At 36.1% G+C, this 26,867-nt stretch overlaps 1 protein-coding gene across 2 annotated transcripts in view; it reads right to left on the bottom strand.

Annotated features, from left to right (window-relative positions):
• kdm5bb (lysine demethylase 5Bb) overlaps positions 1–25,059 on the bottom strand; it is a 30,442-nt gene extending 5,383 nt beyond the window's left edge. The window contains exons 1-25 of one of the 2 annotated variants that reach the window (XM_028010134.1): positions 24,511–25,055; positions 21,043–21,120; positions 20,684–20,806; positions 20,417–20,587; positions 18,871–18,927; positions 16,983–17,120; positions 16,777–16,870; positions 14,964–15,082; positions 13,884–14,042; positions 12,342–12,461; positions 12,091–12,249; positions 11,784–11,965; positions 10,238–10,400; positions 10,039–10,158; positions 9,368–9,562; positions 9,073–9,254; positions 7,728–7,852; positions 6,411–6,561; positions 6,209–6,323; positions 5,157–5,512; positions 4,719–4,857; positions 3,718–3,897; positions 2,516–2,677; positions 963–1,448; positions 794–878 (exon numbers count right to left, since the gene is read on the bottom strand). In XM_028010134.1, the coding sequence (XP_027865935.1) occupies positions 794–878; positions 963–1,448; positions 2,516–2,677; positions 3,718–3,897; positions 4,719–4,857; positions 5,157–5,512; positions 6,209–6,323; positions 6,411–6,561; positions 7,728–7,852; positions 9,073–9,254; positions 9,368–9,562; positions 10,039–10,158; positions 10,238–10,400; positions 11,784–11,965; positions 12,091–12,249; positions 12,342–12,461; positions 13,884–14,042; positions 14,964–15,082; positions 16,777–16,870; positions 16,983–17,120; positions 18,871–18,927; positions 20,417–20,587; positions 20,684–20,806; positions 21,043–21,120; positions 24,511–24,663 (4,012 nt within the window). In that variant the 5' untranslated portion in view covers positions 24,664–25,055. Of the gene's footprint in view, positions 1–793; positions 879–962; positions 1,449–2,515; positions 2,678–3,717; positions 3,898–4,718; positions 4,858–5,156; positions 5,513–6,208; positions 6,324–6,410; positions 6,562–7,727; positions 7,853–9,072; positions 9,255–9,367; positions 9,563–10,038; positions 10,159–10,237; positions 10,401–11,783; positions 11,966–12,090; positions 12,250–12,341; positions 12,462–13,883; positions 14,043–14,963; positions 15,083–16,776; positions 16,871–16,982; positions 17,121–18,870; positions 18,928–20,416; positions 20,588–20,683; positions 20,807–21,042; positions 21,121–24,510 lie in introns of both variants that reach the window. The other variant, XM_028010135.1, reaches the window with a different exon arrangement.
• Positions 25,060–26,867: the final 1,808 nt, after the last annotated feature.

Genomic DNA, 26,867 nt, shown 5'->3' with positions numbered 1-26,867 from the left:
CACCTAAAATAAGACAAAACTAACTTACAAGTAACTTTTCAGCAAGATATGGGAGTTAGTATAGATGAAAAAGTACTAGTTCCCCAGGCAGATTATTTCACTCAAAACATCAGAAAAATCTACTGCTTTTAATTTTTTTTAATCAATGATCAATAATTATTGACTTAAAACAAGCTTCTATATCTTGCTGAAAAATTATTTGTAAATTAGTTTAGTCTTATTCAAGGTGCACTAACATATGTGCACTACAAAACTACACAAAAATGACTTGGTAAGATTTTGTGCTTTTGCAGTGTGTGTCCCTTGTCCTACACACTTGAATTAAATGATTGCACTGCAAAAAACAAAATTTTGCATTTTATTTTTGGTCTAGTTTCCAATGCAAATATTTTAATACACTTGAAATGAGACAAAACTAACTAAGAGGTAACTTTCCACAGAGATGTAGCAGCTTGTTTCAAATGAATAATTCCTTGATATTGATGAAACAGTACCAGGTCATGTAACAGATTATTTCACTTATTACATGGGAAAATGTTTTATTATAAGAGAAAAAAAATCTGCTACTTTTTAAAAATCAATTTTAAGGAATCATTAACTTAAAACAAGCTTATTTATCTTTTAGAAAAGTTACTTGTAAGTCAGTTTTGTCTTATTCAAGGTGTACAACATATCTGCATTAGAAACTAGACAAAAATACTTTTTAAAATTTAGTGCTTTTGCAGTGCAGTCATTTAATTTAAGTGTGTAGAACAAGCTTCTGATTTGAAGTCTGAACTGAGCGAACACGGACCCTGCAGTGGGATGCATCTCTGCTCGGTGTAAAAGACGGTCTGAGTGTGGCTTGTCCTGTTCCACTCTGGAGTCAAACATGGAGCCTGAAAGAAGAAACATCAAACTAAGAATTAGCATCCGCGGCTAGCTGCTGGCTGGGAAAAGAAAACGACTAACCGAAGACAGACCTGAGTGTTGTTGTGGGTGTTGTCGTAGCCCGACACCCAGTGGGTTAGTGTTGGAGGTGTTTCCGGTCTCTCCTCTAACTCCGGCAGGTTACACGTCTGTAAAATCTGCTGCGTTCGGTGCTGCCAGTTAAGAGTTCTCTCTACCAGATAGTTCAGGGCATCGCCCTCTGGCAGACGCACGCCTACGCCGTGCAGGGACGCCAGCAGGGAGAGGACCTTGCTTAGCGGGGGCTTCTCGGACCGGTGGCAGTGCGGACAGAGCCACGGCTGAGTTTCACGCGACTCGGCCGGGTCCCTGACACACACGCTGTGGAAGGCGTCCCGGCAGAGCTCGCACTGCAGCATGGCTCCCATGGGCGCCTTCTGGCAGAAACACACCTTCAGGTCCATGCAGTCCGCTGTGGGGAGGAGCTTCGACTCGTTCGCCGCCCTGAGATTGAAGAAGGTTTCCATCTCCCTCACGCGCAGCTCCTCCAGAGTCGCCATCTGGTTAATGAAATGAATCAGTTTTATTTTTGCACAGATTAAATGTGACTTATTAGGCTTCCTTAAACAGGTTAGGATAGATCTATGGCCTAAACAAAACATATTCATTAACATTTTTGCCCAAAATCATTCTTAGATTAAGAAATTTCAGTCTGGTCAGTTTTGTCTATTTTGAGCCATTTTAGGGCCTCTGTCACTTTAAATCAGAATAAGCTGCTGCTGGCCACGCCCCCCCAACTCAAAGTTTTTCACTTGCATGTGAAAATGGCTGCAAACAGATGCACAATTATACTACCGTATATCTTTGAAAAGCATTAGTAGAGCCTCCAGCACAATCAACAAGAATGCAGCAAGTGGTTTCTGGATGGTAAGTTGACTACAAAACACTTGTCTTTTCCAACAGCCATTGTACAGCGGTAAAACTAGCTGACCAAACGTCCTGGAGCTCCACTTGGGTTGTTAGGTATTGGGGCGGTTAATGAATTTAAACCTGTAATCAGCTTAGATAATATTCTGAATGTTCAACTAATATTGAACATTCAGAAAACTCAAGGAGACCTAGAGATAGATTTGTTTTATTGTACTGATGCTTCTTTTACTAAAAGAAAACTGTCGCACACAGGCTTTAGCGTGATTAGCAATTAATGATGAAAAAAATGGCACATTCTGCATTTTTTTCATTTACTAATATTTAAGGGGAAGAAGAGAGACACCAGACCCAGCAGTGCAGATGATCTGAAGGGAGTTGTCAAAGCAATCTGGGCCTCCATTAAACCTCAGCTGAACCACAGGCTGACCTCTTCCACGCCACGCCGCATAAATGCAGTGATACAAAAGGAGCGAAACTGACTGCGTCTACTGTAGCGTACATGGGCAAACCTTTCAGAAAAGTTATTGTTATATTCTACTTTTCTGAGATACTGAATGTTGCATTTTTATTAGCTGTAAGCTATAATTATCAAAATGAATAGAAATAAACACTTCAAATATTTAACTCTGTGTGTAATGCTCTATATAATAAATGAATTTAACTTTTAAACAACTTCCATGTGATTTTCTGTACTCACTGCACAGGTAGAGTCCTTGGTCTCTGAAAGAGCTTTCTCCACATCGCTGAGAGAGTTCAGTCGTGTGGGTTTCTTTTTGTTATTTTTCAGGGATTCTTTCCCCTTCTTGGCCTTCCTCTTCGGAGAACCGACAGCTCCAGCTTCAAATCTTGGACACAGGACCTGCATTAAAAGAACATAAATAGATAAACATTAAAACTGGTGACTCAAATAATAAATACCTCTGTTGTTTTTAATTTACTCTGCAAAAACACAAAATCTTACCAAGTATTTTTGGTTTAGTTTCTAATATAAATATTGAAATAAGGCAAAAATAAGTAACTTTTCAGCAAGATATAGGAGCTTGTTTTAATATGAATAATTTCTTAATATGAATGAAAAAGTATTAGTTCTACTGGCAGATTATTTCAATTCTAACATGGGGAAACTATCTTGTTATAAATTAAATAATCTGCCAGTGGAACTAGAACTTTTAGCCTTTAATATGGGAAAAAATGGGTAACACATTATTTGATAGGTTGTGCATAAGACTGAGAGGAGACTGTCAAACATGAAGGAGACTTTGTTATGACTGTTGTCATAAAGTGTCATTTGGTAAATAATGACATTTTTAATGCAAAGGTGACACTTTTAATTGACTTTTACAGCAAGTTTGAATGGAACTTTGCATTAAAAGTGTCATTATTTACTGATTAATGCAAAGTTTACACTTTTAGTGAACTTTTAATGCAACTTTTAGTGCACCTTTGCATTAGAAGTGTCATTATTTATCAAATGACACTTCATGACAACAAATGCAAACATTTATGAGGACTCCTTCATGTTCATGACAGTCTCATATCAGTCGTATGCACACCCCATCAACTAAATGTTGCCAAAAACAGTCTTGTTCCACCGGCTGATTATGTCACTAATAAAAAAATCACTTTTTTGTCAATATGAATTAATTATTATTTAGCTCCTAAGTCTTGCTGAAAAGCAACTTGTAATTTAGTTTTGTCTTATTTCTAAACTAAACCAAAACTACTTGGTAATATTTTGTGTTTTTTGGGCTCTTCCAGAGGCTCAGATCACTTCTGGACGCAACAAATTTCAAACCTCATCCATTCACTTTCTGACAGATTTTAAATATGGACATGTTTCAGTAAAATGTAGTAGATAAAGAAAACATTTGTGTGGATTTATAATCCGTATAATAATACCTCCAGCAATGTAAGAGTCGAGTCCTTTAGAAAGAAAGTTGCGGCTGCAGATTTTTTCCACTTCTGCCCGTCTGCCATCAGAGACTCCAGCCGGTCCAACGGCTCCAGTTGCACTTGGATGGCTTGTCCTCGTAGCAGCATGTCGGAGAGGCTGTCCGCCATCAAAACGCAGCCGCTGGCCTGAAGGAAGCACAACTTTTGAGTGGAAAACTCAGAGTTTGAACACTTCCCACAGTAAAATTCAGACACTTCTCAAGCATTTTCAAGGTAAGTTTTCAAACTTTTCCAGCACCAACCTTTGGAGATAAAAACAAAACAAATGAACTAAAAATCAGCATTTCAATTCATTATTACATGACATAATTTATCAATGTTATTAAAAATGTCTTGAGATAGTATTCCACATTCTACAGCAGGGACAATGTAAACTAAAATATGACAAACATAACAATATCACAAAATTATACCCTATAAATCTGACTAATCCAAGAACAAAACACTAATTTAACAAAAAAAATCTCCAAATTTTAATAACAGTCCTTCACTTAAAACATATAAGCCAACATCTATTTCAATTACACAGATCAATAAGTCACTGATTGTCATTAGGAATAATAAATATTCATTATGCTCAAACAATCCAAGCAAATCATATTAACGTAAATTACTTTCCAGCTCAAACTAAACAAAGAAAAATATACAAAGAAAGGTACAAAAAAATTCTGTAAAAAATACTCTTGCCAAGTTTTCTCACATTTAGTAAATAGAAACTGTTTCGGTAATTCCAACTAACCTAAAACAAGAAAAGCTTAATATGATTTAACTTCACACAAGTTAATGTGTGAAAAAAAATGTGTGTCTTTTTATCCAGTGCGTAGAAATACTTGGATTCAACTGTAAGTAACATTTTCTAAGTTAGACTTTTAATCTAACATATGAAACACTTTCCAAACCTTGAAAACGCCTAAATGAAATTCAAGTATTTTCAAGGATTTTCTCACCTGACGCTCCTTGGCTTCTTGAAGCCACTCCCGTGCTTTCCTGATGGTGTCCTTCAGCAGCAGACAGTTTGGGAGGTGAGCTGGGATGACGGAGGCCTTTTCAGCAGCAGCGCTCAGAGTCTCTATGGAGTGAGGCGGCCTGGTGATGGAAATAAAACATCACGATTTCAGTCAGATCCATGTTATTTATTTAGCAGCAAACGATATGAATGAATGTGTTTCTGCTTCATTCATAGGATTCCTACAAAGAAAATTATAAGATGCTGCAAACACAGTTTAAAACCTGAGATTTTTGTTGTTAAACTTTTGAATAGTTGTTTTGTTCCAGGAATTATGTATCTTTAAAAAGAAATTGCATTTTTTTCGACATTAGCAGAATATGGATAGAGATTAATGGAGAAGTGGCTGCAGCCATGTATCAGGTGGTGCTGCGCTCACCTGGCCTTCAGCAGGCTGCTCGCCTTGTCCTCCCAGTGCTCCGACAGGGTGAGCTGCTCCTGGAGGCACGCCATGGCTTTCTCCACGGACGGATGCGGTGCTAAGCCGACTCCCTGGTCAATGAGTCTCCTCATGGCCTCCAAGGTGAGCGTGTTGGGCTGGGCGCTGGCCAGCTGCACGGCCTCCAGCCACCTGGCCTGCTCCAGCCGCTCCCGGAGCTGCGGCAGCTCCGGCAGGTCCACATCAAAATCAAAGCTGACGTCCAGGAGGCTCTGGATCTCTGCGACGCTGGGAGACTCCTCCACCAGGACTTTCTCACTGTGCTGCTGGAAGTCTTCAATCCGATTCAAGAGTTCCTAAATGAAAAGAAGCGTTAATTATTTTGCTTTTTGACATTTGCTTAATGATACATACACACCCACACAGTAGTATACAATAGTAGTACCTTGTTTAATTTTTTTTGTTTATTATTTCTCTAGGGATCCCAGGCCCCCCACAGCCCCCTCTTACAGGCGTCACTGCTGCCGCTTGTCATAAACTTCCTTCATTTTTTGTCACAAACTTCAATGTATTTTATTAGGATCTTATGTAACAAACACAAAGTGGTCAGTAATTGTTAAATATAATTTTTTTAAGAATTATTTTTCTTACTAATTAAAAAATGAAAAGTGTTGTATGTATTTGCATTGACCCCTTCACTCTGATACCCCAGGATAAAACTCAACCTAAACCACACAGAAGACAGCAAACTTTACAATCCAAAGAGCCATTTTTACTAAAGGTGAGCAGATCAATCCAAAATATCAATAATATCAATTTGATATCAGTATAGAATTGATAATTTAGTTTCAGTTTCACTCTTGACATTTTTCTTGTTTTTGTGTTGTAGTTTATAAACTTTACCCCCCAAAAATGTTTTGATTTGTTCTGAAATTATAATTTTTTTCACAATTGTTTTACAAAAAAAAATGACATAAAATCCCTAAAAAAATGTTTTATTTGTGACGTTAATGTAAAAAAACTATACGAAATGTTCCTTTTCCTTGCCTTACCTTGAGCTGAGGTGCCTGCGGGAGGCTGCAGCACAAGTTGTACAGCTGCCTCACAAAGGAGCTGAGCTCTTCCACCGTTAGCTGGCTGCGAGATTTTCCACTTCCACACCGATACCTGGAACAACGGGGAGACTCAACTTGATAATGCTGACACAGTGGAACGAACACCTATAAACAAATTTAACTTTTATAACAATGTTACCTGGTCTGCTTCTTGCCGTTCAACAGCTGCTGAGCCACCGAGGCGCATTTCTCTGCGTCTTGTGTGACGAGCCGCAGCCGCCGCAGCAGGTCGTTGTCGGGGAACAGTCTGGTCTCTGACTCAGTGAGAAGAGAGCGAAAGACGGGCAGACCTGAGGAGAGAACGACGGGTCAGACGCCGTCTGATTAACGCCTTCACAACCCAACACTGAAATGTTTTCAGCAGAGGAATGAAACACAGCTAAGGGTTGGCAGTATGGACTAAAAACTTTATCACAGTATTTTGTGGGACTATTTTGAGGATAAAAGTGGCAATAAGAACTATTTATTACTTCTTTTTTTAGGAAACTTTGTGGCTGTGACTGCATGACAAGAATTGTAGCCCAACAAACAAAAATACTGATACTTAAAAACATTCACATTTATAAATCGCTTCATTAGGACATCAGTTACATAAAAAAGTGTGATTTGCATCACTAAACTGCACACAGTAGTTGCATTTAATCACCTTTTTACATTTATTGATATTTATTAATACTCTCATTGAACTGAGGACAAAACACTGCAAAATCACAAAATCTTACCATTTTTCTGTCTAGGTTTTAATGCAAATATCTTAATGCTCTTGAAGTAAGACACAACTAACTTACAAGTAATTTCTCATCAAGATATGAGTTTGTTTTAAGTCAATAACTTATTAAAAATGATGAAAGAGTTATAGTTAAAAGTGAAATAATCTGCCAGAGGAACAAGACATTTTAAATTATAGTATGGGAAAAATAGCTTGTTCCACTGGCAGAGTATTCCACTTATGACTAATACCTTTTTATCAATATTAAGGAATTATTGACTTAAATCAAGCTCCTACTTCTTGCTGAAAAAATACTTGTAAGATAGTTTTGTCTTATTTCAAATGTACTAAGATATTTGCAGTAGAAACTAGATTAAAATTGCCAAGATTGTTAGTTGTACTACTCCGCTAAAAACAAAATTTTACCAAGATTTTGAAGTGTAGTACAACTAACAATCATAATAATACAGACATTTTTGGGGGGACTTCAAACATCCTTAATTGGAATTTATTGTGACAATGAAAAATCAAAATTCCTATCATGATAACAACTGTATCACGATAAAAGAAAACACGATAAATGCCTAGTTTTTATCACAAATCCAGCTCCAAAAAAGAAACCTCTTAAAGCATGAATACATCATGGAAAAAAATGCAGCTAATTTAGATAATTAACACAAACAGCAGATATCAAACCTAAATATTTAAGACTATTGCTTCACTTATTTAACGTTTTGTTTTACTCACCTTTTTTCTTCTCCAGTTTGGCCTCCAGAGTCTGAGTGACACGAGAGGCCCATTCATCATAGAGCTCGGCTCGCTGCTTCACGGCGTTCATCATGGGAAACAGGTCATCCATAGTGTATCTGTAGCTGAAGGAGCAAACACAACTCCACATTTAGCTCTGGAACTGCAGCAGATCCATGATGCAGCAACTTTTAGAGGAAAATATATAGCTAAGGCATTGGTTTTTAAAGTGCGGCCGCCAGGGGGCGCTAGGGAGGCCTCAGGGAGTTGGATTTAAGATGAGAACAAAAAGGATAAATAAAAATTACATGACTTTTTAAAAATAAAATATCTGATTTTCTATCATTATTGTAAAATATAATTTAAATAACTTGTTAGAATGTTGTTTGCCATGATTATCTTTCTGATTGGCTGCCAGTCAAATTTATAAAGCTGATTCTCAATCCTGAAATGGAAAAGTTTCTGGAAAGAAAAAAGACAGAAGGAACCGTCCAGCAGCCCTGCTGCAGAAAACATAGGAACTGTGGAGATTAAATCAAATTTGATGTGATGAATATAAAATATTCCATATTTTTAATAATCAAAAGAGGGGATTATGTTGGAAAAATTTAAAATATAATATATTATAACACAAACCTGATAAATACATTTCCACCTCAAAACTCATCAAAACTAAAATCAGAAGTCATGAAGCAGCACATATGCACTGCAAAAACACAAAATCTTACTAAGTATTTTCGTCTAGTTACAAGTGCAAATACCTTAATACAATTGAAATAAAACAAAACTAACTTGTAAGTAACTTTTTAGCAAGACACAATAGCTTGTTTTAAGTAAGTAATTCCTTTAATATTTATGAAAAAAAGTTTAGTTCTACTGGCAGATTATTTCATTTAGAACAAGACATTCTTCCAGTGCTTTAAGTGAAATAATCAATAAAAAGAACTGGTACTTTTTCATCTACATTAAGGAATTGTTGACATAGAACAATATCTTGCTAAAAAATTACTTGTAAGTTAGTTTTGTCGAATTTCAAATAAACTAAGATATTTGCACTAAAAACTAGACCAAAAATACTTGGGAATATTTTGTCCCTTTGAAGTGCGCAAAATGAATGAAATAATTACTGAAAAGTGAATAAAAGGGAAAAAAAACATTCTAAAAATTGATGTTTAGCTATTTTGTAGTATTTTGTGGGTTTGCTGAGGGCCAGAAGCTAACGCAGCATTGAAACTTTTGGGAACCCCCTGATCTAAGGTTTCATTAGGAGGATAGATCGCCTGAAGAAGAGTGCTAACAGCGACACTAACACTGAGAGAGAAGAAGCTTTTCCAGCAGTTCTTACTTGAGAGTGTAGTTGGAGACGGGGCAGGAGCAGAGGCTGTTGATGTGGTAGAGACAGACCAGCACACCTGGGCTGCAGGGGCAGGTGATGGCGGAAAGGTAGCAGGTGGTCCTGCACTTGGCACACTGACGCTCATCATCTTGGAGGTGATCATATTTTGCCTCCTTGCAGTTCACCACCCCCTAATGGCGTTGAAAAAAAACAACAGAATATGATTTTTACATTTTTCATTTTAGGAAATATTAATTTTTGGCAACAAATCTGTAGGTTTTATAGAAAATGTGAACCACTGTACCATTTTCTTGACTTTCTCCCTCAGTTCCTGCTCCTCTTTGATCATGAGGGCCATGTCCTTGTGAACGGCCGAGGCCAGAACCACGTTGAGAGTCTCTGCTTTGGTGGCCATGTTGCACACCATCTCATCGTGGGAGAAGACGTTGTACCGATGCAGCAGACGATAGTGATCCACACACTGCCTGCCCAGGGGCATCTGGATGTACAACCACAAAAAAACAGGTTCCAATTAGTCAATAAGAAGTAACATTTATTTTTGGAAAAAATTTACTTTTAAGACTATCTTTACTTCACTGCACTTTTTACTTTTACTTGAGTAAAATTTCTGGATTTTCTACCCACTGAGTGAAAAAATAACACGTTCTAACCAAAAATACACCAGACACAGACACACACCTGCAGTTTTTGTTAAAATTGTATAAGTTTTTTTATTGAAACAAACTAATTTGGAAACAAAAATCTTCTGCCTGATTTTGTTATTTTTTGTTACTTAAGAATTGTTGTCATTTTTATTCTTAAAGTACTAAAATCTTCACTTATCTTTATATATCAGAATGACTTTGACTGGGCCATTCCAGAAAATCCACCATGTTGTCTTTAAAGTTGAAGTTTTCCTTTTGTTATTTCAATTTTTTTTTTTTTAAATACGTTTTTCTGAGTAAAGCTACGTACCCAGTCCACGGTGCAGAAGTTGACCGCCTCAGCAAAGTTAAAGCCCTGATTAAAGCCGCTGTGATACGCTCTGGGAAACGTGATGACAAACTCACCGGCACACTGGTTGGTTCTGTAAATCTACAGCAGAGAGACGAGTTGTTGGTTTTTATTCAGGAGATGTGAAACAGACCGAGGTGATGACTAAAGCAGCGGGTACCGGGACGCCGTGCGCCATCAGAGTGTTGGGGTTCATGATGGTGACCAGTTGGTGCAACAGGTCCGGCTGGGACTCAAACAGCTCTGGAGCCAGTTTCTTCATCACCTTCTCCAGCTGCTCGGCAGCAAAACCAGGAGCACCGTACCAGGTCTTCGGTTCGCCCCTAAACATGAACAACAGCATCACAAATAAAGCAGCAATAAGGAAACGACACTGCAAAAACACAAAATGTTAGATTGTGTGTCTAATTTCAAGTGTAAATATGTCAGTACACTTGAAATGAAACAAAGCTAACTTAAAGGTAACTTTACAGTAAATTTTTAAATATATTGATAAAAAGTACTTGTTCCACTGATAGATTATTTCACTTATAACATGACATTTTCCCATGTTATAAGTGAAATAATCTCCCAATAAACTTAGTACATTTTTTTAATCAAAATAAAATAATTATTAACTCCTGTTCAGCAAGAGATAGGAGTTGATTTGAGTAAATAATCTCTTAATATTAGTGAAAGAGTTTTAGTTCCACTGGTAGATTTTTTAAAAACTTATTTCATGAACAAGGGCCAGGCACTGCACTGTTTCCTAGCAACCCCAGATAAGTACAGCCCGTCACCTAGCAACCCAGTTCTAGTTTCACTGGCAGATTATTTCACTTATAACATAACATTTTCCCATGTTATAACTGAAATAATCTGCCAATGGAACTTGTACTTTTTTTAGTTACTTGTTTGTTTGTCTTATTTCAAGTGTACTAACATATTTGCACTAGAAACTAGACAAAAATAATTCTTGATTTGGTGTTTTTTTGCAGTGTGTGTCCCATGTTCTACACACTTGAATTAAATGATTACACTACAAAGACCCAAAATTTTAGTATTTTTGTCTAATTTCTTGTGCATCTATCTTAGTACACCTCAAAAGTAAATAAAAAACTAACTTACAAGTAACTTTTCAGCACATTTTGAGTCAATAATTCCTCAATATTGATAAAAAGTACCAGTTCTACTGACAGATTATTTAAATTATAACATGGGAAAAGGTCTCGTTATAAGTGAAATAAGACATTTTTCATCAAAATGAAGGGATTATTGACTTTAAAAAACCTCTTACTTCTTGCTCAAAAGTTACTTGTACTTTAGTTTTGTTTTATGTCAAGTATACTAATCATAATCTAGACCAAAAAATATTTTGTGACATTTTGTGTTTTTGCAGTGTGTCAGGAATGTGCTTATCTTCTGTCCAGTAAAGTTAGGATTGACATTTTATTGATACTTGTAAACAGTGCTAACAGGTCCCTCTTTAAAAAGAGATTGTAGATCTCAATATGTTTTTTATCTGGTTAATAAAGGGTTATTTTTTATTAATTATTAATATTATTACTTGGTATAATGTTAAGTTTGGGGTATTTTCAGATATTTGACTCCCGAAAAAAAACCCTATTCAATAATTTGTCTTAACAACATTTGTGTTTTCAGCAAAATTCTGAGTTTCCTTTATCAAACTGTATTTGTGTTTTTGCAGTGTATCCTTGTATTTGTACCAGTGCAGGTAGTTGATGGAGTAGCTCCAGTGATCCTCAATGTGCCAGCAGAACGAGGAGAAGCACATGCCAACATAAAGCCAGGGCAGCGTCATCCCGCAGATGTCAGCAGTCACATGAGTCAGAACCGATGGGTTCATCATCGCCAGATTGTTCAGATTCCAGCCACATTTGAGGTATTTCTGCAGAAGACGAAAAACACAACAAATGTGATGTTGTAATAAGTCCACCTCTTTGTAATAAATTGGATTAAAGCAGAGAAATGCAGTCAAAACTGCTCACAATTCCTCTGACATAAAGAGAATACCTCATCTGCTGGGGAAACCTTAAATTTTCCATTTGGGATGGGGAATCCGCTTCCAAACTCCTTGGAGGCGATATCAGCTCCATACTCCACGGTAACGTCCTCCTCGATGGCTCCAACCAGGCGCCAGAACTCTTTCTCCACCAGCTCCATGGGTACCATCTGTCACCAGCACCAGAGGGATGAAATCTGAATTTAAAAAGGCTTAAAGCAACACAGACGAGGATGTTTACATAGGAAAATACAAGACTTACATGAACCGGCATGTTGAAGTAGTCAGATTTGAATGCATCTGCCATTTGGCCGAACGCACGCAGAGAATAGTCCCTGTGTGCCTGTTCAAACCCGAACGCCTCGTGAGGTTTGCTGCATTCCTGCAGGTGCAATTAAATACCGGTTTTATGTTTACATCCTAAATATGTAACACAGCAATATAAAAACTTTAAGCTTTTTAATGCCTCTCAGAATAAGATGGAAATTCCAAGCTGCAAAAACACAAAATGTCACCAAGTACTTTTGGTCTAGTTTCTATTGCATATGTTTTATTACACCTGAAATAAGACAAAAGTGCCATACATGTAACTTTTCAGGAAGATATAGGACTTTGTTTTAAGTCAATAATTTCTTAACATTGAAGAAAAGGTACTGGTTGTCTTGTTGTAAGTGGAATAATCATTTGATTCTTTGAATACTTTTTATCAATACTTGGGAATCATTAACTTAAAACAAGTTCCTATATATTGCTGGAAAGTTACTTGAAAGTTATTGTGTCTTATTTCAAGTGAAATAAGATATTTGCATGAGAAACTAGACCAAAAATACTTGGTAAGATTTTGTGTTTTTGCAGTGAAACTAAGTCTGAATCAATGTTTGTTCACTTTTTCCTCAGTAAAATTCAAGAACTTTTCAAACATTTTCAAGGTAAGTTTTGAGAATTTTCCAGCATTACACTTTTGGATTACACTGTTATTAATCATGTCTTGTGATAATATCTGACATGCTACAGCAGGGACAATGTAACAAAATTTTATGCCTCATAAATGAATTTTAGTCATTCTAACAGACCTAAAACAAAATAAGCTTAGTCTGATTTCACTTCAGACAGTGAGAGGAAAATTTGTTTTTTTTAATTAAATATATGAAAATGTTAGCTTTCAACTGTAACACTTTCAAAATTTAGGCTATTCAAACAATGGACTTTATAACAAAACTGTGCAATCACTTGTTGAGGGCTGCAAATGTTACATGATCTTTTGAAAAAAAAATCTCTTATAGAAAATGTGTTCTTAAGTTTAAAGAATTTTTAGGTTTAAAAACAAATAGCAATAAAGTGTAATAAAGTGAATGAACACATTTTTTTTTTATGGGAGGTTGACATTTGTCAAAAATGCTATAAAAAAATCAAACCTAAAACCTAATGTTTGTACGCTGTGAGCGCTTGAAGTCAAAGTCAAAATTCTTCTTTGGCTCAAAATAGTGAACAATAAACTACGACTGATTCTGAAAAATACACACAGTTTCCCAAAAGTTTCTAAATAAGTATTACTGGTTGTTTTGGAGTCATTCCTTCGAGGATATTTAGTGACATTATTCCATCAAAAATATCTGAAAAACAGCTAAAACCTGAATTTTTTTAATCAAATATCTTTCTTTAAATACATCAGTTGGTTCTTTATTACTTTTGCCTCCTAACATATAAACATGTTGCTATATAATAAAGTAACTTTATCTTATATTTCCACTTTGTTTCAGTTCTATATAAACAGTGTATTGACATCATGTGCTGTTTGTGTCACCTGAGCCAGACACTTGGGGCACCTCCAGTCTCCTTTGGGGACATCGTGCAGCGGGGGGATCAGACAGAAGGTGTGGTAGCTGTCGTCACAACCGTCACACAGCAGCAGCCGTTCCTCGTCGCCGCCACTCCCACACACCAGACACACTACCAGATCCACCTGGGAGACAAAGGCAGATATATCAACTGAAAACAAAACAAAAAAAAACATCTGCTGAACTTTAAGCAGCCTTTTCAGAGATGAGACATTACAGAGTTTACTTTGGTCCATTCAGATCCACAGCAGCTTAAAGCCAGAAGGTTTGAAACGTCTCACTTTGTTTTTAAATGGAAATTATCTTCAACAACTGAGCAGATCAGCTGCACAATGAGATGTTTTTAAGAGATCTGCATGTAATTCATCATATGTTCAAAGTTCACATAAATAAACGAACGGACGGACGGATGGATGCTTTAGCGTTTGGTTCCATAGTCAGTAGTAACTGATTCTGGAAAATACTTAAATTCTGAAAATTTCTGGACTTTTCCTGGCAGGATCAGAGAAGTAGAACCATAAAGGAAGCAGCAGTAGCTGTTTCTGAACGATAAATAAACTACAAAACATGTTTTTTCCCCATATGGGGGTAAAACCAGCTAACCAAACATGGTTGTCTTCTAATAATGAAGTGGGCGGAGCTCAGCACCCACTGACTGTGACTGGGAGGTTTTTGAAACGGCTGGTTTTTCAGAAACCAAAAGGACATTTTTTGACTGTTTCTAGAAGGAACAAAGACCCGAATAAAAGTACAAAAACGTCCAAAAAGGGAATTTTGCACAATAGTTCCCATTTAATAATGGTACAATGATGATTGGCTTTTTATCCATCATTTTAATTGTGACATTTCCATTTCCAAACCAGAGCTGTTGAACCTCTGAGCTTTGGAAACTATGACAGACTGTGTATATCTATAGAGGAATAATAGTGAACGTTTCCTTCATGAGGCGGCTGATGAACGCTGGTATCTGACGTTCAACTGAAGCTTTCATCATCATCAATTATTCAGCTATTGAACTTCTCAAGGCTGAGGATGTTTCTACTTACTGGACTCGGAGGAATGAGAGGAATCATCTTCTTGTAGCGGGACTTGAATTTGTCTGCTTCGATTATTGGTTCCTTAAACTCAACTGGTTCCTGTTTCACTAGAATGGGAATCGGTTTTTCTGCAAGCCATTAAGAAAACTCAACGTTACAAAGAGCAGCTTTCATATTTTAGATATAAATTCACTTTAGTTCCTTATTTGCAAACTGTAACTTAAAATCTGATAAAATGTTCTTTAGCTATACTTTCTTAGTTTGTATGTCTATTTCATAGTGAATTATACTGATCCTGTTACATTTTGGGAAGTAGAAGCTCCCTGTCAGTCATTTCTGAATGTTCTAGTAAAATATTATCATATTTAGTCCTGGGTTCGTACACTTTTCCCACAATAAAATTCAAGCACTTTTCAAGGTAAGTTTTCAAACTTTTCCAGCACCAAACCATGGAGATAAAAGCAATACAAATGAGCTAAATAAGACAGTTTAAATTCACTATTATGTAACATTTATTATTGTTATTAATAATACCTGCCAGATATTACCTGGTCATAACATTCTACATTCTGCAGCAGGGATAATATAAATTAAAATATAATTAGGAATAAAAAAATGTTTATTACACTGAAATAATATTTACAAAAAGTGTTAAGATAAAGGATCTGGCTGCTCAAATTAAATGCTTAAACACAATGTAGAAAAATGGTTAAGATTTTTTTTTTTAAATGTTCTCTCTATGTTTTCTGGAATTTAGCAAACAGAAATAATTTTGGATATTATAGCTGACCTAAAAAAAAGAGAAGTTTAATCAGATTTAACTTCAGAGAGTGAAAAAAAATGTGTCAGTCTTTTTATTCGGTGTATGAAAATATTTGTGTTGAACTGAGTGAGGTTTTCCAAATTTAGGCTTTTAATCAAATGTTTGATTGAATTATATTACAAAACTCCACAGTTTCAAGGACTTTATAGATAAATCAAGCACTTTCCAAACCTTGAAAACACCTAATTTAAATTCAAGCATTTTCAAGGATTTCAAGCACCTGCTAATAAATCAGAATATCGTTTCTGATGTGGCTCGATTGTCAGATTAAAGGTACGCTTTGAAAATAACAACCTTTAAGCAAGTATTAAACACTTTTCAATAAGTTTATGTATTTACTTTTTTATTTTTATGACATTCTAATCTTAAATGTTGAAGTTTCATTAGCTGGAAGCAGAAAATCATCATAAATAACAGAGATAAAGCTTTATGTAATTTATCTATATTATGTGTTTCTGGAGTTACTGGAAAAAACTAAGTATTAAATAATCATATTTATTGAATATGACTTTAGGTAATTTTTGTATAAAATGTTTTTTTTTTTTTACATATTTGTTAAAACTGTCACCATGTCGTAACAGTTTAACATGAGACAGATAGTCTGTGAAAAGATCGACCTCCTCCCTGAGCTACTATTGCCGTCTGAAGAAATGCTCCGCTCCCGACCAAAAACAACCAATCAGAGCAAAGAGGAGGGTCTTAGCGCTGTAAATCATACTCATGTAGTTGCTGCTAATTGTGCTAATGGTGGAGAAACAACTTACAGTTACAGGTAAACTGTTTATCTGACAGGCTATGCTAGCTCTAATTGGTTGTTTCTAGATTGCACTGGGAGCACTGGGAGCACTGGGAGCAGGCAGAGGAGCTCATCTGTCTCACAACATAGTGACAGTCTTAACAAACATGTAAAGTACATATTTTCTTATATAAATGTTACATACTGCAGCTTTAAATCAGTTACATGCTTTACGTTTTGCTGTCTGAGATGAAGAGTCTGACCTGGTTCTTGCTTTTCGACAATAGAGCCCATCCTCCTCCTCAGATTGGGCTTGCTATCCCCCATCTCACCTGGCTCAGTCTTCACACAGGTAGTCTGCACCAGCACAGAACAAGAAGTGAAACTAAAGGCAACCTCAAACAGTAAAAAACACTTTGAAGCTATTCTTGGAATCTGCGGTGAAAAGTGAAGCCGCAGCGACTCTCACCTCGATCTTCATGCGCTTGGCTCGGCGAGCGCTTGGGCAAACATCAGGCGGGGGGGCCGGCGCTCTCTGAATCAGCTCCTGCAGCTTGGGCTCTTCGCCGCTCATCTTCTCGGCTGACTGGTCGGGTTTCTGGACACACTGAGGGAAACAAAGTCGGTTTAAAACCCAAACCTGTTTGGCACCTCAAACAAGACAAATATGTCAAATCTAAAATAATTTCACGCTTGTGCTGAGGCCTGGTTCACCTGGTGTTTAACTTTTCAGGTTTAATAAGTAACAATGGAGGACAAATAGTTCAAACAACGCTCAGCCAAACAAGATGAGATATTAACTTCTGGAAATTAAAAAAATAAAATAGCAGAAAAAACTAAAGATTCACACAGCTTAAGCTTTTTCACATTTCGTGACTTCACAACTTCAGAGTTCAATATATTTTAAGTAATAATTATATAAGTTTTATGTTACAAACTGCAAAAACACAAAATCTAACCAAGTATTTTTGGTCTAGTTTCTGGTGCAAATATCTTAGTAAACCTGAAATAAGAGAAACTAACTTATAAATGTAACTTTTCAGCAAAATATAGGAGTTTGTTTTAAGTAAATAATTTCTTAATATTGATGAAGAAGTACTTGTTTTATTGGCTAATTATTTCACTTACAACATGGGACAATGTCTTGTTATAAATGAAATAATCTGCCAATGGAACTAGTACTTTTTTATTAACATTAAGGAATTAGTGATTTAAAACAAGCTCCTATATCTTGCTGAAAAGTTACTTGTAAGTTAGAACATTTGAAATAAAACAAAACGAAGATATTTGTACAAGAAACTAGACAAAAATACTTGGTAAGATTTAGTATTTTTGCTCTGTATGAATGATCAGGGATTCCAGAAACTCTTGAAAGCACCAATCTGATGGTTGAATAAGCTAAATAACAGATAAAGATCAGCAAATATATTTTATTGTTGATCCCACATGTGTATTTACTCAATAATTTAGCAGACAAAAGTTCTTTTTTATTTAAAATGTTAATTTTGTCGATATACAGCTCTGGAAAAAATGAAGAGCCCACAGCACTGAACCCCATTGAAAACTTCCTGGTTTTTCCACCAAACATTGATTTCTGAACTCTTCCTGAGTTAAAACATTAGTATTGCTGTTTCTAATGAATATGAACTTGTTTTCTTTGCATTATTTGAGGTCTGAAAGCACTGTGTCTTTTTTGTTATTTTCACCATAACATGTATTATGTTATGGTTTTATTGATATAAAACCATAACATAACATGTTGAACTACTGACATGTTGTCAGTAGTTCATAGAATAAAAGATCAATGTTCATTTTACTCAAATATATACCTATAAAGAGAAACTGATCAGTTTAGGTAGTCTCTTAATTTTTTCCAGAGCTTTATTTCGATTAAAATGCAATTAACTAAAAATTTAAATCAAGTCCCATCGCTTCATTAAATGCAGTTAAAACACACTGAAGTTTGCGACTGAAAGATGAGAAGTTCAACAGGGGTGAATACTTTTGCTAGTCATTATATATTACGGGCACCAGCTCCTCTGCGGGTTCAGACAACAGGTGGAGAGATGAATGGATTTTATATTAACTGATATTTCAGAGTCTTTTTGTGCTTTCAAACAGTAAAACTCCTCCTCCTGTCTTTCTAAGAGTCAAGAACTCCACAAAGTTTTAACTTCTGACCTTGTTTCTGCCTGGCACAGAAACAAAACCACAGCGGCTGCTGGATGCACGTGGTAACACTGAGGTAGCTTGAGAACAAATACAGCCGAGTCAAGCTGGAAGTATGGCACAACGGCCACCCACACAGGACATGCATTTCAAGCTTTAGCAGCTTTGTAATCGTCACTCAAACGTACCTTTTCAAGGTCAGGATCAGCCTCCAAACGCATCAGTTTGGAAGCTGGTTCTTGTGCCTGAGGCAAAAGAGAGCTTTGGTAATAAAACATTTTAGAGTGACCTGTCCAAGCGGCCACACGGAACCAATTTAAGTCAAATATCACAGAAGCTCTCTTTGTTTTTTACGGTGCAAATGCAGTTAAAGTCATGACAAGACACTCAACTATAACAAGAGGCTCCAGCGGCAGAGTGTACTAGTTCCTGCACTCTGAACTAATTATATTTATACAGAGAAGAAAAAAAGCACATTGATTTCTGTCACATTAGATTTACGCCACACATTCTCTTTATATGTAGTATAACGTTGATACATAAAATGCTGGACAAATTACGGTAGGAAGCAGATTTTTAGATAGGATGATTAAAAAGACAGACATTAAATCAGATTAAACTGATTTTACAACAGGAGATTTAACACTAGAAGTGGAAAACATTTTCAATATCCAAAATAAATGAATGAAACAACAGAAACAACAAATAAAATTAACTATGAAGTCTCTGTAAACAAAACTGTCCTTCAAAAAAATGGCTAGTTGAGAACAAAACACCAGACTGAAGACTTTCATCATCCAGTTTTTGGTGGAAAGAGAAAAGCAATAACTTACGTAAATGGAAGTGATTGACTTTGTCTTAATTTATTATGTAATTAATTGATTTATTGCGACAAAATTAAGGGTTTGTAAACTTTTCCCAAAGTAAAATTCAAGCATTTCTAAAAAAAATTCCAGTTTTCTAACATTTCTAATGAAATATTTTGGAGTAAAATAAAACAAATAAACTGTTTCAGTTGTTCTAGATCAGTGGTAAAGTAAAGAAAAATACAACAAAATTTTATATCACATTAAATACTTTTGGTGATTTTAACTGACCTAAAAACAAGAGAAGCTTAGTCTGATTTAACTTCAGACTTTCATATTACATGTATAAAAATATCTGGTTTCAACTGTAAGTAATGTTTTCCAAATTTAGACTTTTAATCAAACGTAAGATTACACTTTAGTACAAAACAGTGCAGTTCGAATATGAAGCACTTTTAAGGATTTATACAGAAATCAAGCACTTTAAAAACCTTGAAAAAATCAATTGAAATTCAAGCATTTTCAAGCACCCTGCACATAAATCAGACCAGAGTTTAAAAACTGCATTTTCGGTTTAAAATTAAATTAAATATGACTTCTTAAATTTTTCTGAGAGTCACAGTGAGAGTGCAGGGACATGCGAAGTTAGGTGAATGGTAGACCTCTGCAGTTGGAGCCTACTTGACTAAATATCCACACTTTTAGTAACAAACCAAAAACTTAGAAATGCAGAATTCAAAATAATCTTAAAGAAACGATATCATACTGTATATTTTTCTCCAAAGCAAATCACACAGAAATCTTTTGCACCGCGGTTTGGATTCTGCTCGTTTCGTTTGTTGTTTTTTTTAACACTTTTTTCACAGACAGCATCATTTCAGATGATGACTGCAGATTGCTGTCATGCCGATACATGCGTGCAACTCACCAGCAGGTTAGTTCCGCTCTGAAACAGATTGTAAGGATAGAGGATTCTTTCGTAATGCCCTCGCAGGTGTGAACCGACGGCTTTGCCGGGAGAGAAGCCCATTTGAACTGCAATCTTGGTCCACCGCCTGTCCTGGCAGACGATGTCAAATCCCCCCTCATCTGCAACGAGCTGAAACGGCACAGAGTCATGTCAGTGGTGTCTGTTTCTGAACTCTATGAGATATACTGTATCTGTTTCTGAATAACGAGAGGTGGAATAAACCACCTTGTTTAGCTTATATAAGTCCAAGATCTTCCTCTCCACATGAGGGATCTTCAGGGTACATCCCTGCAAATCCCAAAATTTGGCAATCTGGTCCAAAAAATTGAGCTTGACCCTCGTCTGTGCCTATAGACAAACAAAAACAAACAAAAAATCTATATTTATTTCCTCCAAAATCACAGTATGATGACCTAAAGTATCTTTTTTTAATAAAAAAACATTATCCTCTTACCAAAAAATGTTACTTTATGCTAAAAAACATTTTTAAAGTACCTAAAATCTAAAAAATAAACAAATAAATAAAAAACAAAAAGATGCAGAGACCGATAATAGTCTGACATAATCTGAAAAACAAAACTCACCTCCAGCTCATTGAGCCGCTGGATGCGAGGGACAAAGTGAAGCTTGTCAACATCGCAGGCAAATGGTGGCTGCCAGTCCTGAAGAGCAACAATGACACATAAAGAAACATGGAGGTCATGATAGCTGGCAGCCTGAAGACGGGATTCACCCTTTCATCTTTACACCCAGCCCAAGGCGTAAACAAACAAACAAAACTATTGCTTAAATATTTTTATGCTATTAAGAAAGAAGCAACTTTTGAATTTGCTCTGAATTGCAAACTTAAAGGAATGTTACGCTAAACTCTAACTCTAGGCTTTTTTTGGATTTAAATAATCGTATAGACAAAAAATATTGATAGTTTATTGGTTATTTCAGTTGATAGAGAACATAAACAGTACTAATCGCCTAACACAGTTTATTTCTGCCAATTTGTCCAGACCATTAAACAAACATAACCTGAATAAATACAAAATGCAGTTTTTAAAATAGAATTTTATTAATTAAAATGACTAAAGCTTTATGAATCAAGCAAGCCTGATTAGAATTACATGTGTACATTTAGGAAATTAGTTAATAGAACCTGTCTAGGAACATGAAGTAGGCTAAAAGGCGTCAAGAAGCATGCCCCAATCTAAACAGATTTAAGAGCAGATGACTGTCTGGGGAAGGTCAAAAGGTCGTTTCTAAGGTTTTGGAGCTCCAGTGATTCTCAGTGAGAGTCATTATCGACAAATAAGGAAACATGAAACCCTTCCAGAGGTAGCCAGCCTATAAAAACTGCTCCGAGAGCAATCATCGACTCAACCAGGAAGTCGCAAAAGAATGCCAAACTACATCTAAAAAAACAGTGCAGGCCTCACCTGCCTCAGTAAAGGTCAGAGTTCATGATTTAACAATAAGATAGAGAGAGACTGCTGGAGTCCAGGGAATAATTTTAGTGGACTGATAAGACAAAAGTGAAACTTTCTCGAAGGTTTGCATCCCATTAAATCTGGAATAAAACTAACAATATTTCAGAAAAACCTTCAGACAGTCATGTATGGTGGTAGTAGTGTAATGCTCTGGGACTATTAAGTGTAATGACTTGCTATAGGAAAACCTTACTCACCTTAAGCAGAGGTACTTGAAAAAAATTTACTTTTAGGAGTCGTTTTACGTACTTTTTACTTTTACTTTAGTAATATTATTATGAAGAATAAATATAGTTACTTGAGTAAAATCTCAGGATACTCTACCCAGTGACAGTAACTTCACTGAATGAAGAATATACATATTCTAACTAAAAATGCACCAGATGCAGGCCTACTCTTTATGTTAAAGTGAGACCTCCTGTTTGTACACAAGCTTTGTTATCCAAATATTATTTGGAGGTCAAGTGAAAACTGGAAGTATTTTTATCTTGTTTTAGCATAAATATGCATTACATACTGTAAGTATTAGTTTGTAAGTTTTATACTGAAATATATTTATTTGTAAAAGTGTTTATTCAGCTTGAATATTTTTATTTGTAATAGTTATCTATATTTTTTTCGTTTTAGGCTTTAAAATATCAGAATTTACACATAACTAGATTTTTTCTGTCTGATTACATAATTAAAGTATTAAATCAAATGCTATGATCAGTTAATAATAATAATAATAATAATAATAATAATAATAATAATAATAGCACATTTTATTTGTACACTCAACACTCAAGGTCACCTCAAGTACACATTACATTTGAAATGCTAATTTTATTTTACTAAATACTTTCTTACTCTTAGCTGAATATTTTCTTGAATGCTACTTTTTACTTTTACTTGAGTAAAAATATGTGGAAGTAGTGGTTCTCTTATTTGAGTTTTTGGGCACTTTGCTCGCATCTTCTTGTACGTAGAAAAGTGAGACTTCCAGCTGCTTCCGTTCACATTCACTTTATTTTACACAATATAATGTGTAAAATAACATTACAGACTGTTCTGGACAAAAACGAAATGCTACCCTTACGTGAGTACAAGTTTTGGGTCTTCTACTCACCTCTGACTTGATTTATGCAGCAGAACAATGATTGAAAGCACACGGCCAAGTCTAGCACTGAATAGCTAAACAAAAAAGCAGCTAAAGTTATGTAGCAGCTGAGTCAAATCGCAGAATTATATCTGCTGTGCCATGGTTTTAAACAAGCTGTTCATGCTTTAAAACTTTCCGGTGTGGCTAAATTAAGACGATTCACAAAAAAAGAATGGGGCAATGTTCTTCTGCATAGTTGTCACCAGATTATTTGGATTAGTGACTGATTACTTTTTTCACAAAGGCTCAGAATGGTTCATCTAGCTTAAATGAAACCTTAACTTGAAAACCCACATGTTTTATTTACTCAGCTGATCTTCAACTGGTGTTAAAATCTGCATAAGGGGGACAAAAACAATAAAAACGCAAGAAGTCTGTATGGGAGGATATACCTTTTCACATCCCTGTAGATCATTTTGTAATGTAAACACTTCTTTTTAAAAAAAAACAAATATATATATACAGTGTCAAAAACACCCAAAGTAACAAAATGAGCCCCAAGTTCTTTGCTTTAAGTCTGTAGCCAACATCCCCCACTGACAGACAAAATGGCCAGATGGAAGACTCAACTCAATAGTCCAGCTTACCACAAAGCCAACATGGAGGACAACACCCTTCAACACAGGCTCATACATGAACCCTGGCTGATTATGTGGTTGCTCATATCATTATAGCCTGCATCAATAAAATGTTTAGCAATATTGCGCTTTTAGCAATACTTCAAAGGTCATAACTTGATTTAGTAGGATGGACTTTTTTCCTCCACTTTTTAAAAATCCATACTTAACAAGAACATCTTACATAACAGTTAAAAATATGTATATATTAACGTGTGAATTAAAAATTAAACACACTCTGGGTCGGGTTTTTGTTAGAAAGTGACCATGAAAGTGATGGGACTCACTCTGTGGATGCTCTTCAACTAAATAAATTAATAATTATGAAAGTCAGCTTCATGGCTTTAAGGCCATTAAAAGGACAAACACGGTAAAAGATGAAGCCAAATGTCATTCACTTTATTTTTATCATCCGCATTTTCTTGTTATGCTTTCAGGAGCCGAATAGCTTCCGCATAGCTGCTGGTGTCAAAGCTGATAGCCTCATTATGACAGGTATAGCTAAGGTTAGCCTGCCAACAGAGAGGATCAATGACCGGACCACCACCGAGGCTTTATTGACCTCCGACTATAATCCGGATTTAACACCCCGCAACAAACACACGACTGCTAGTACACCTCATTAGAGCTGTATATCTGGGTTAGGACAGGGTAAATGAGAACAAGCTAACGGCTGCAGCACAAAGAATGAGGACCGCGGTGTGTATCCGCCATGTTGAACAGTCCCTTTAAATCCTAGCGCTCGGTCCATCTAAAGCCGAACTAACTCAGCATCCGCGCCCTCAGAAACCGAATAAAACAACTCGGCGCACTCACCGGCGGCGGCCGGACTTTGCAGATCCCCGTCCTCTCTGCGATGGGCCGGATCTTGTTGATGAAAGCATAAGGATCTCGAAATTCTTCCCAGCTGGGCTCGAAGACCGGGCACTCCGGGGGAGGCTTGAACTCGTCCGGCCGAGGCAGGCTCATGGTCGTTCGGGACCCAGCGGAGTTGTGACTCAGGGGATCGGCGTGCTGCGGTCAGGCTGAAGGTGTTTTGTTGTTTTTATTAATTTTTTTATTATTTTTTTTTGTTCCGGTTATTCACCAGTCACAGTCGGCCTGCAGCGCGTCGACATCAACACGAGAGGAGGCAGATTACACTCTCACACACATCTAACCGAAACACATACACACACATCCACGCACAGTGAAGAGAATGTTCCAAGGCAGTGAGCACGTCCGCCTAAAAAACTAGACACCGCACTGTTCTACGTGATGCTCGGCAGATACATCACTCTCTGCAGTCTTGCACTGTAATAACTGCTGTATACGGGCGTTTAATTGTTTTGCAATGAACTTCCTTAAAAGATTTTTGACTTTATTCGTGGTAAATAGTAATAATGGAAAAGAATGCATCCAGTTGTTTAGTAGAAGTGCGATGAAATTAAGGTCTTTTAGTAGGTTCATAATGCATTAGGCAACACCCAAACGTGAAAGAACGAGTCAGTTACAAAGTCCTAAAAAGTTACAAATAAAATATTATTAAAAACAACGTTTGATTAAATAAGGTAATCAAATCAGTTTCGAAATAACTAGCTAATAACAATGAAATTAAAGTTGTTTTAGTTTGGAAGCCACCCACCCATAGGAAAAAAATACCAAAGGTTTTCAGTTTGGACACTTCTCTTGTTTCATTATTAGCATTCTTCACTAATATAAAGTGCCTTGCTTGTCCTTTTCGCATTTAAAAAGATGAAAATCTTAATAGTGTGGTGTGCATCTTTTGGGCTACAGTCCTGGACCCAAGTTAGATTGTTTAGCGTTTCTATAAACATAGATTATTAAGTGCAGGAGGTCGTGACTTTATGTAATATGATTTCAAATGTGGATATTTTCATCAACTGTAAGCAGAAGATCATCATAATTAAGAAAAATAAAGGCATGAAAGCATCTTTATGTTTAATTAACCTATGATTTGTTTCACTTATTGAATTGAGTTACTGAAATAAATGAACTTTTCAGTCATATTTTAATTTATTAGAAATTTTACCTGAGGCTCTGTGTATCTTCACATCAACTCTGATATGGAAACTGGTTTCCTATCCCTGTTATAAAACATTCCCACAGCATGATGCTACCACCACCATGTTTAACTGTGGTATTCAGCTTTTCTCTCATCTGGTTAGATCACTTTCTTCCACATGTTTGTTGAGTCTTATGCACAGATTGTAGGAAACTGATTACTTTGTTAAAAAAAAACTTTTAAAAAATGTTTTGTCTAATTGCAAACATAGATGATGATAATATATATATTAAACTAAGACCAATTCCTTCTTTTATTCAGTAGTAGGCCCTATATGTGTACATATGAGTCAGTAATAATACAAATGTTTTTCTATTCTGAATTAATAAGTGGCTTTATTACTGAGTAATATAAAATATGTTTAATTGGAATTATGCATCGTGGCTTTACTCTACTTTCACTTTTAAAACATGTACATCCTTCAAGATGTGTTCATATGACCTTAGCACTTCAGATAAATATTTTCCACATATTATTTACTTGGATACAGTTTGGATGGTAGATTGTTTCTTGTGGATTCTTGATTTTCGTCATTACACGATCAGCCAACCAGGCGACGCCTTTTCATGAGTGTAAAATCTATGTAATACACCAGCAGATGTAACGACTCCCAACTTTTCCTCCACTTCGTCAATAACCTGAAACTGGCAGCTGGTGACAACGCACAGTAATGGCGTGTCGATTCATAAAGAGAGGTAATTAAAACACACGGATTGGGATACAAGTAATTTGAATAATAAAAAAGATGTAATATGTTTACTTTCTCGCGGATGGATCTTGAGCAGGTGACACCTCAGAGGCTGGCCGGGACTCGTTGTTTAAATAGCCAGAGTGGGAAGTTTGATTGGTTGTTCCTCACAAACGGTTGGAAACATCTGCCGCCGAACAGCAGAACAACCACAGACACGTTTTTCAGTTGCAAAGCAGTTGGTTGGCTTAAACACATCATAACGTAAACAAAATATTTCACAAATGTACACAAGACTTCCTGTAATTTGACAGGACTTTGTTTTGTGTGTGTTATTTGATTTAAAATAAAAAAAAGTTCATAACAATGATGAGTTTAAAAGAACCACCAAACTGATTGAGTCTTTCTTGTGACTTGTCG

Source organism: Xiphophorus couchianus, chromosome 24 (assembly GCF_001444195.1).
Source record: "Xiphophorus couchianus chromosome 24, X_couchianus-1.0, whole genome shotgun sequence".
NCBI lineage: Eukaryota > Metazoa > Chordata > Actinopteri > Cyprinodontiformes > Poeciliidae > Xiphophorus > Xiphophorus couchianus.
Note: the sequence above shows the minus strand (reverse complement) of the source record. Positions and strands in the feature narration are given on the sequence as shown.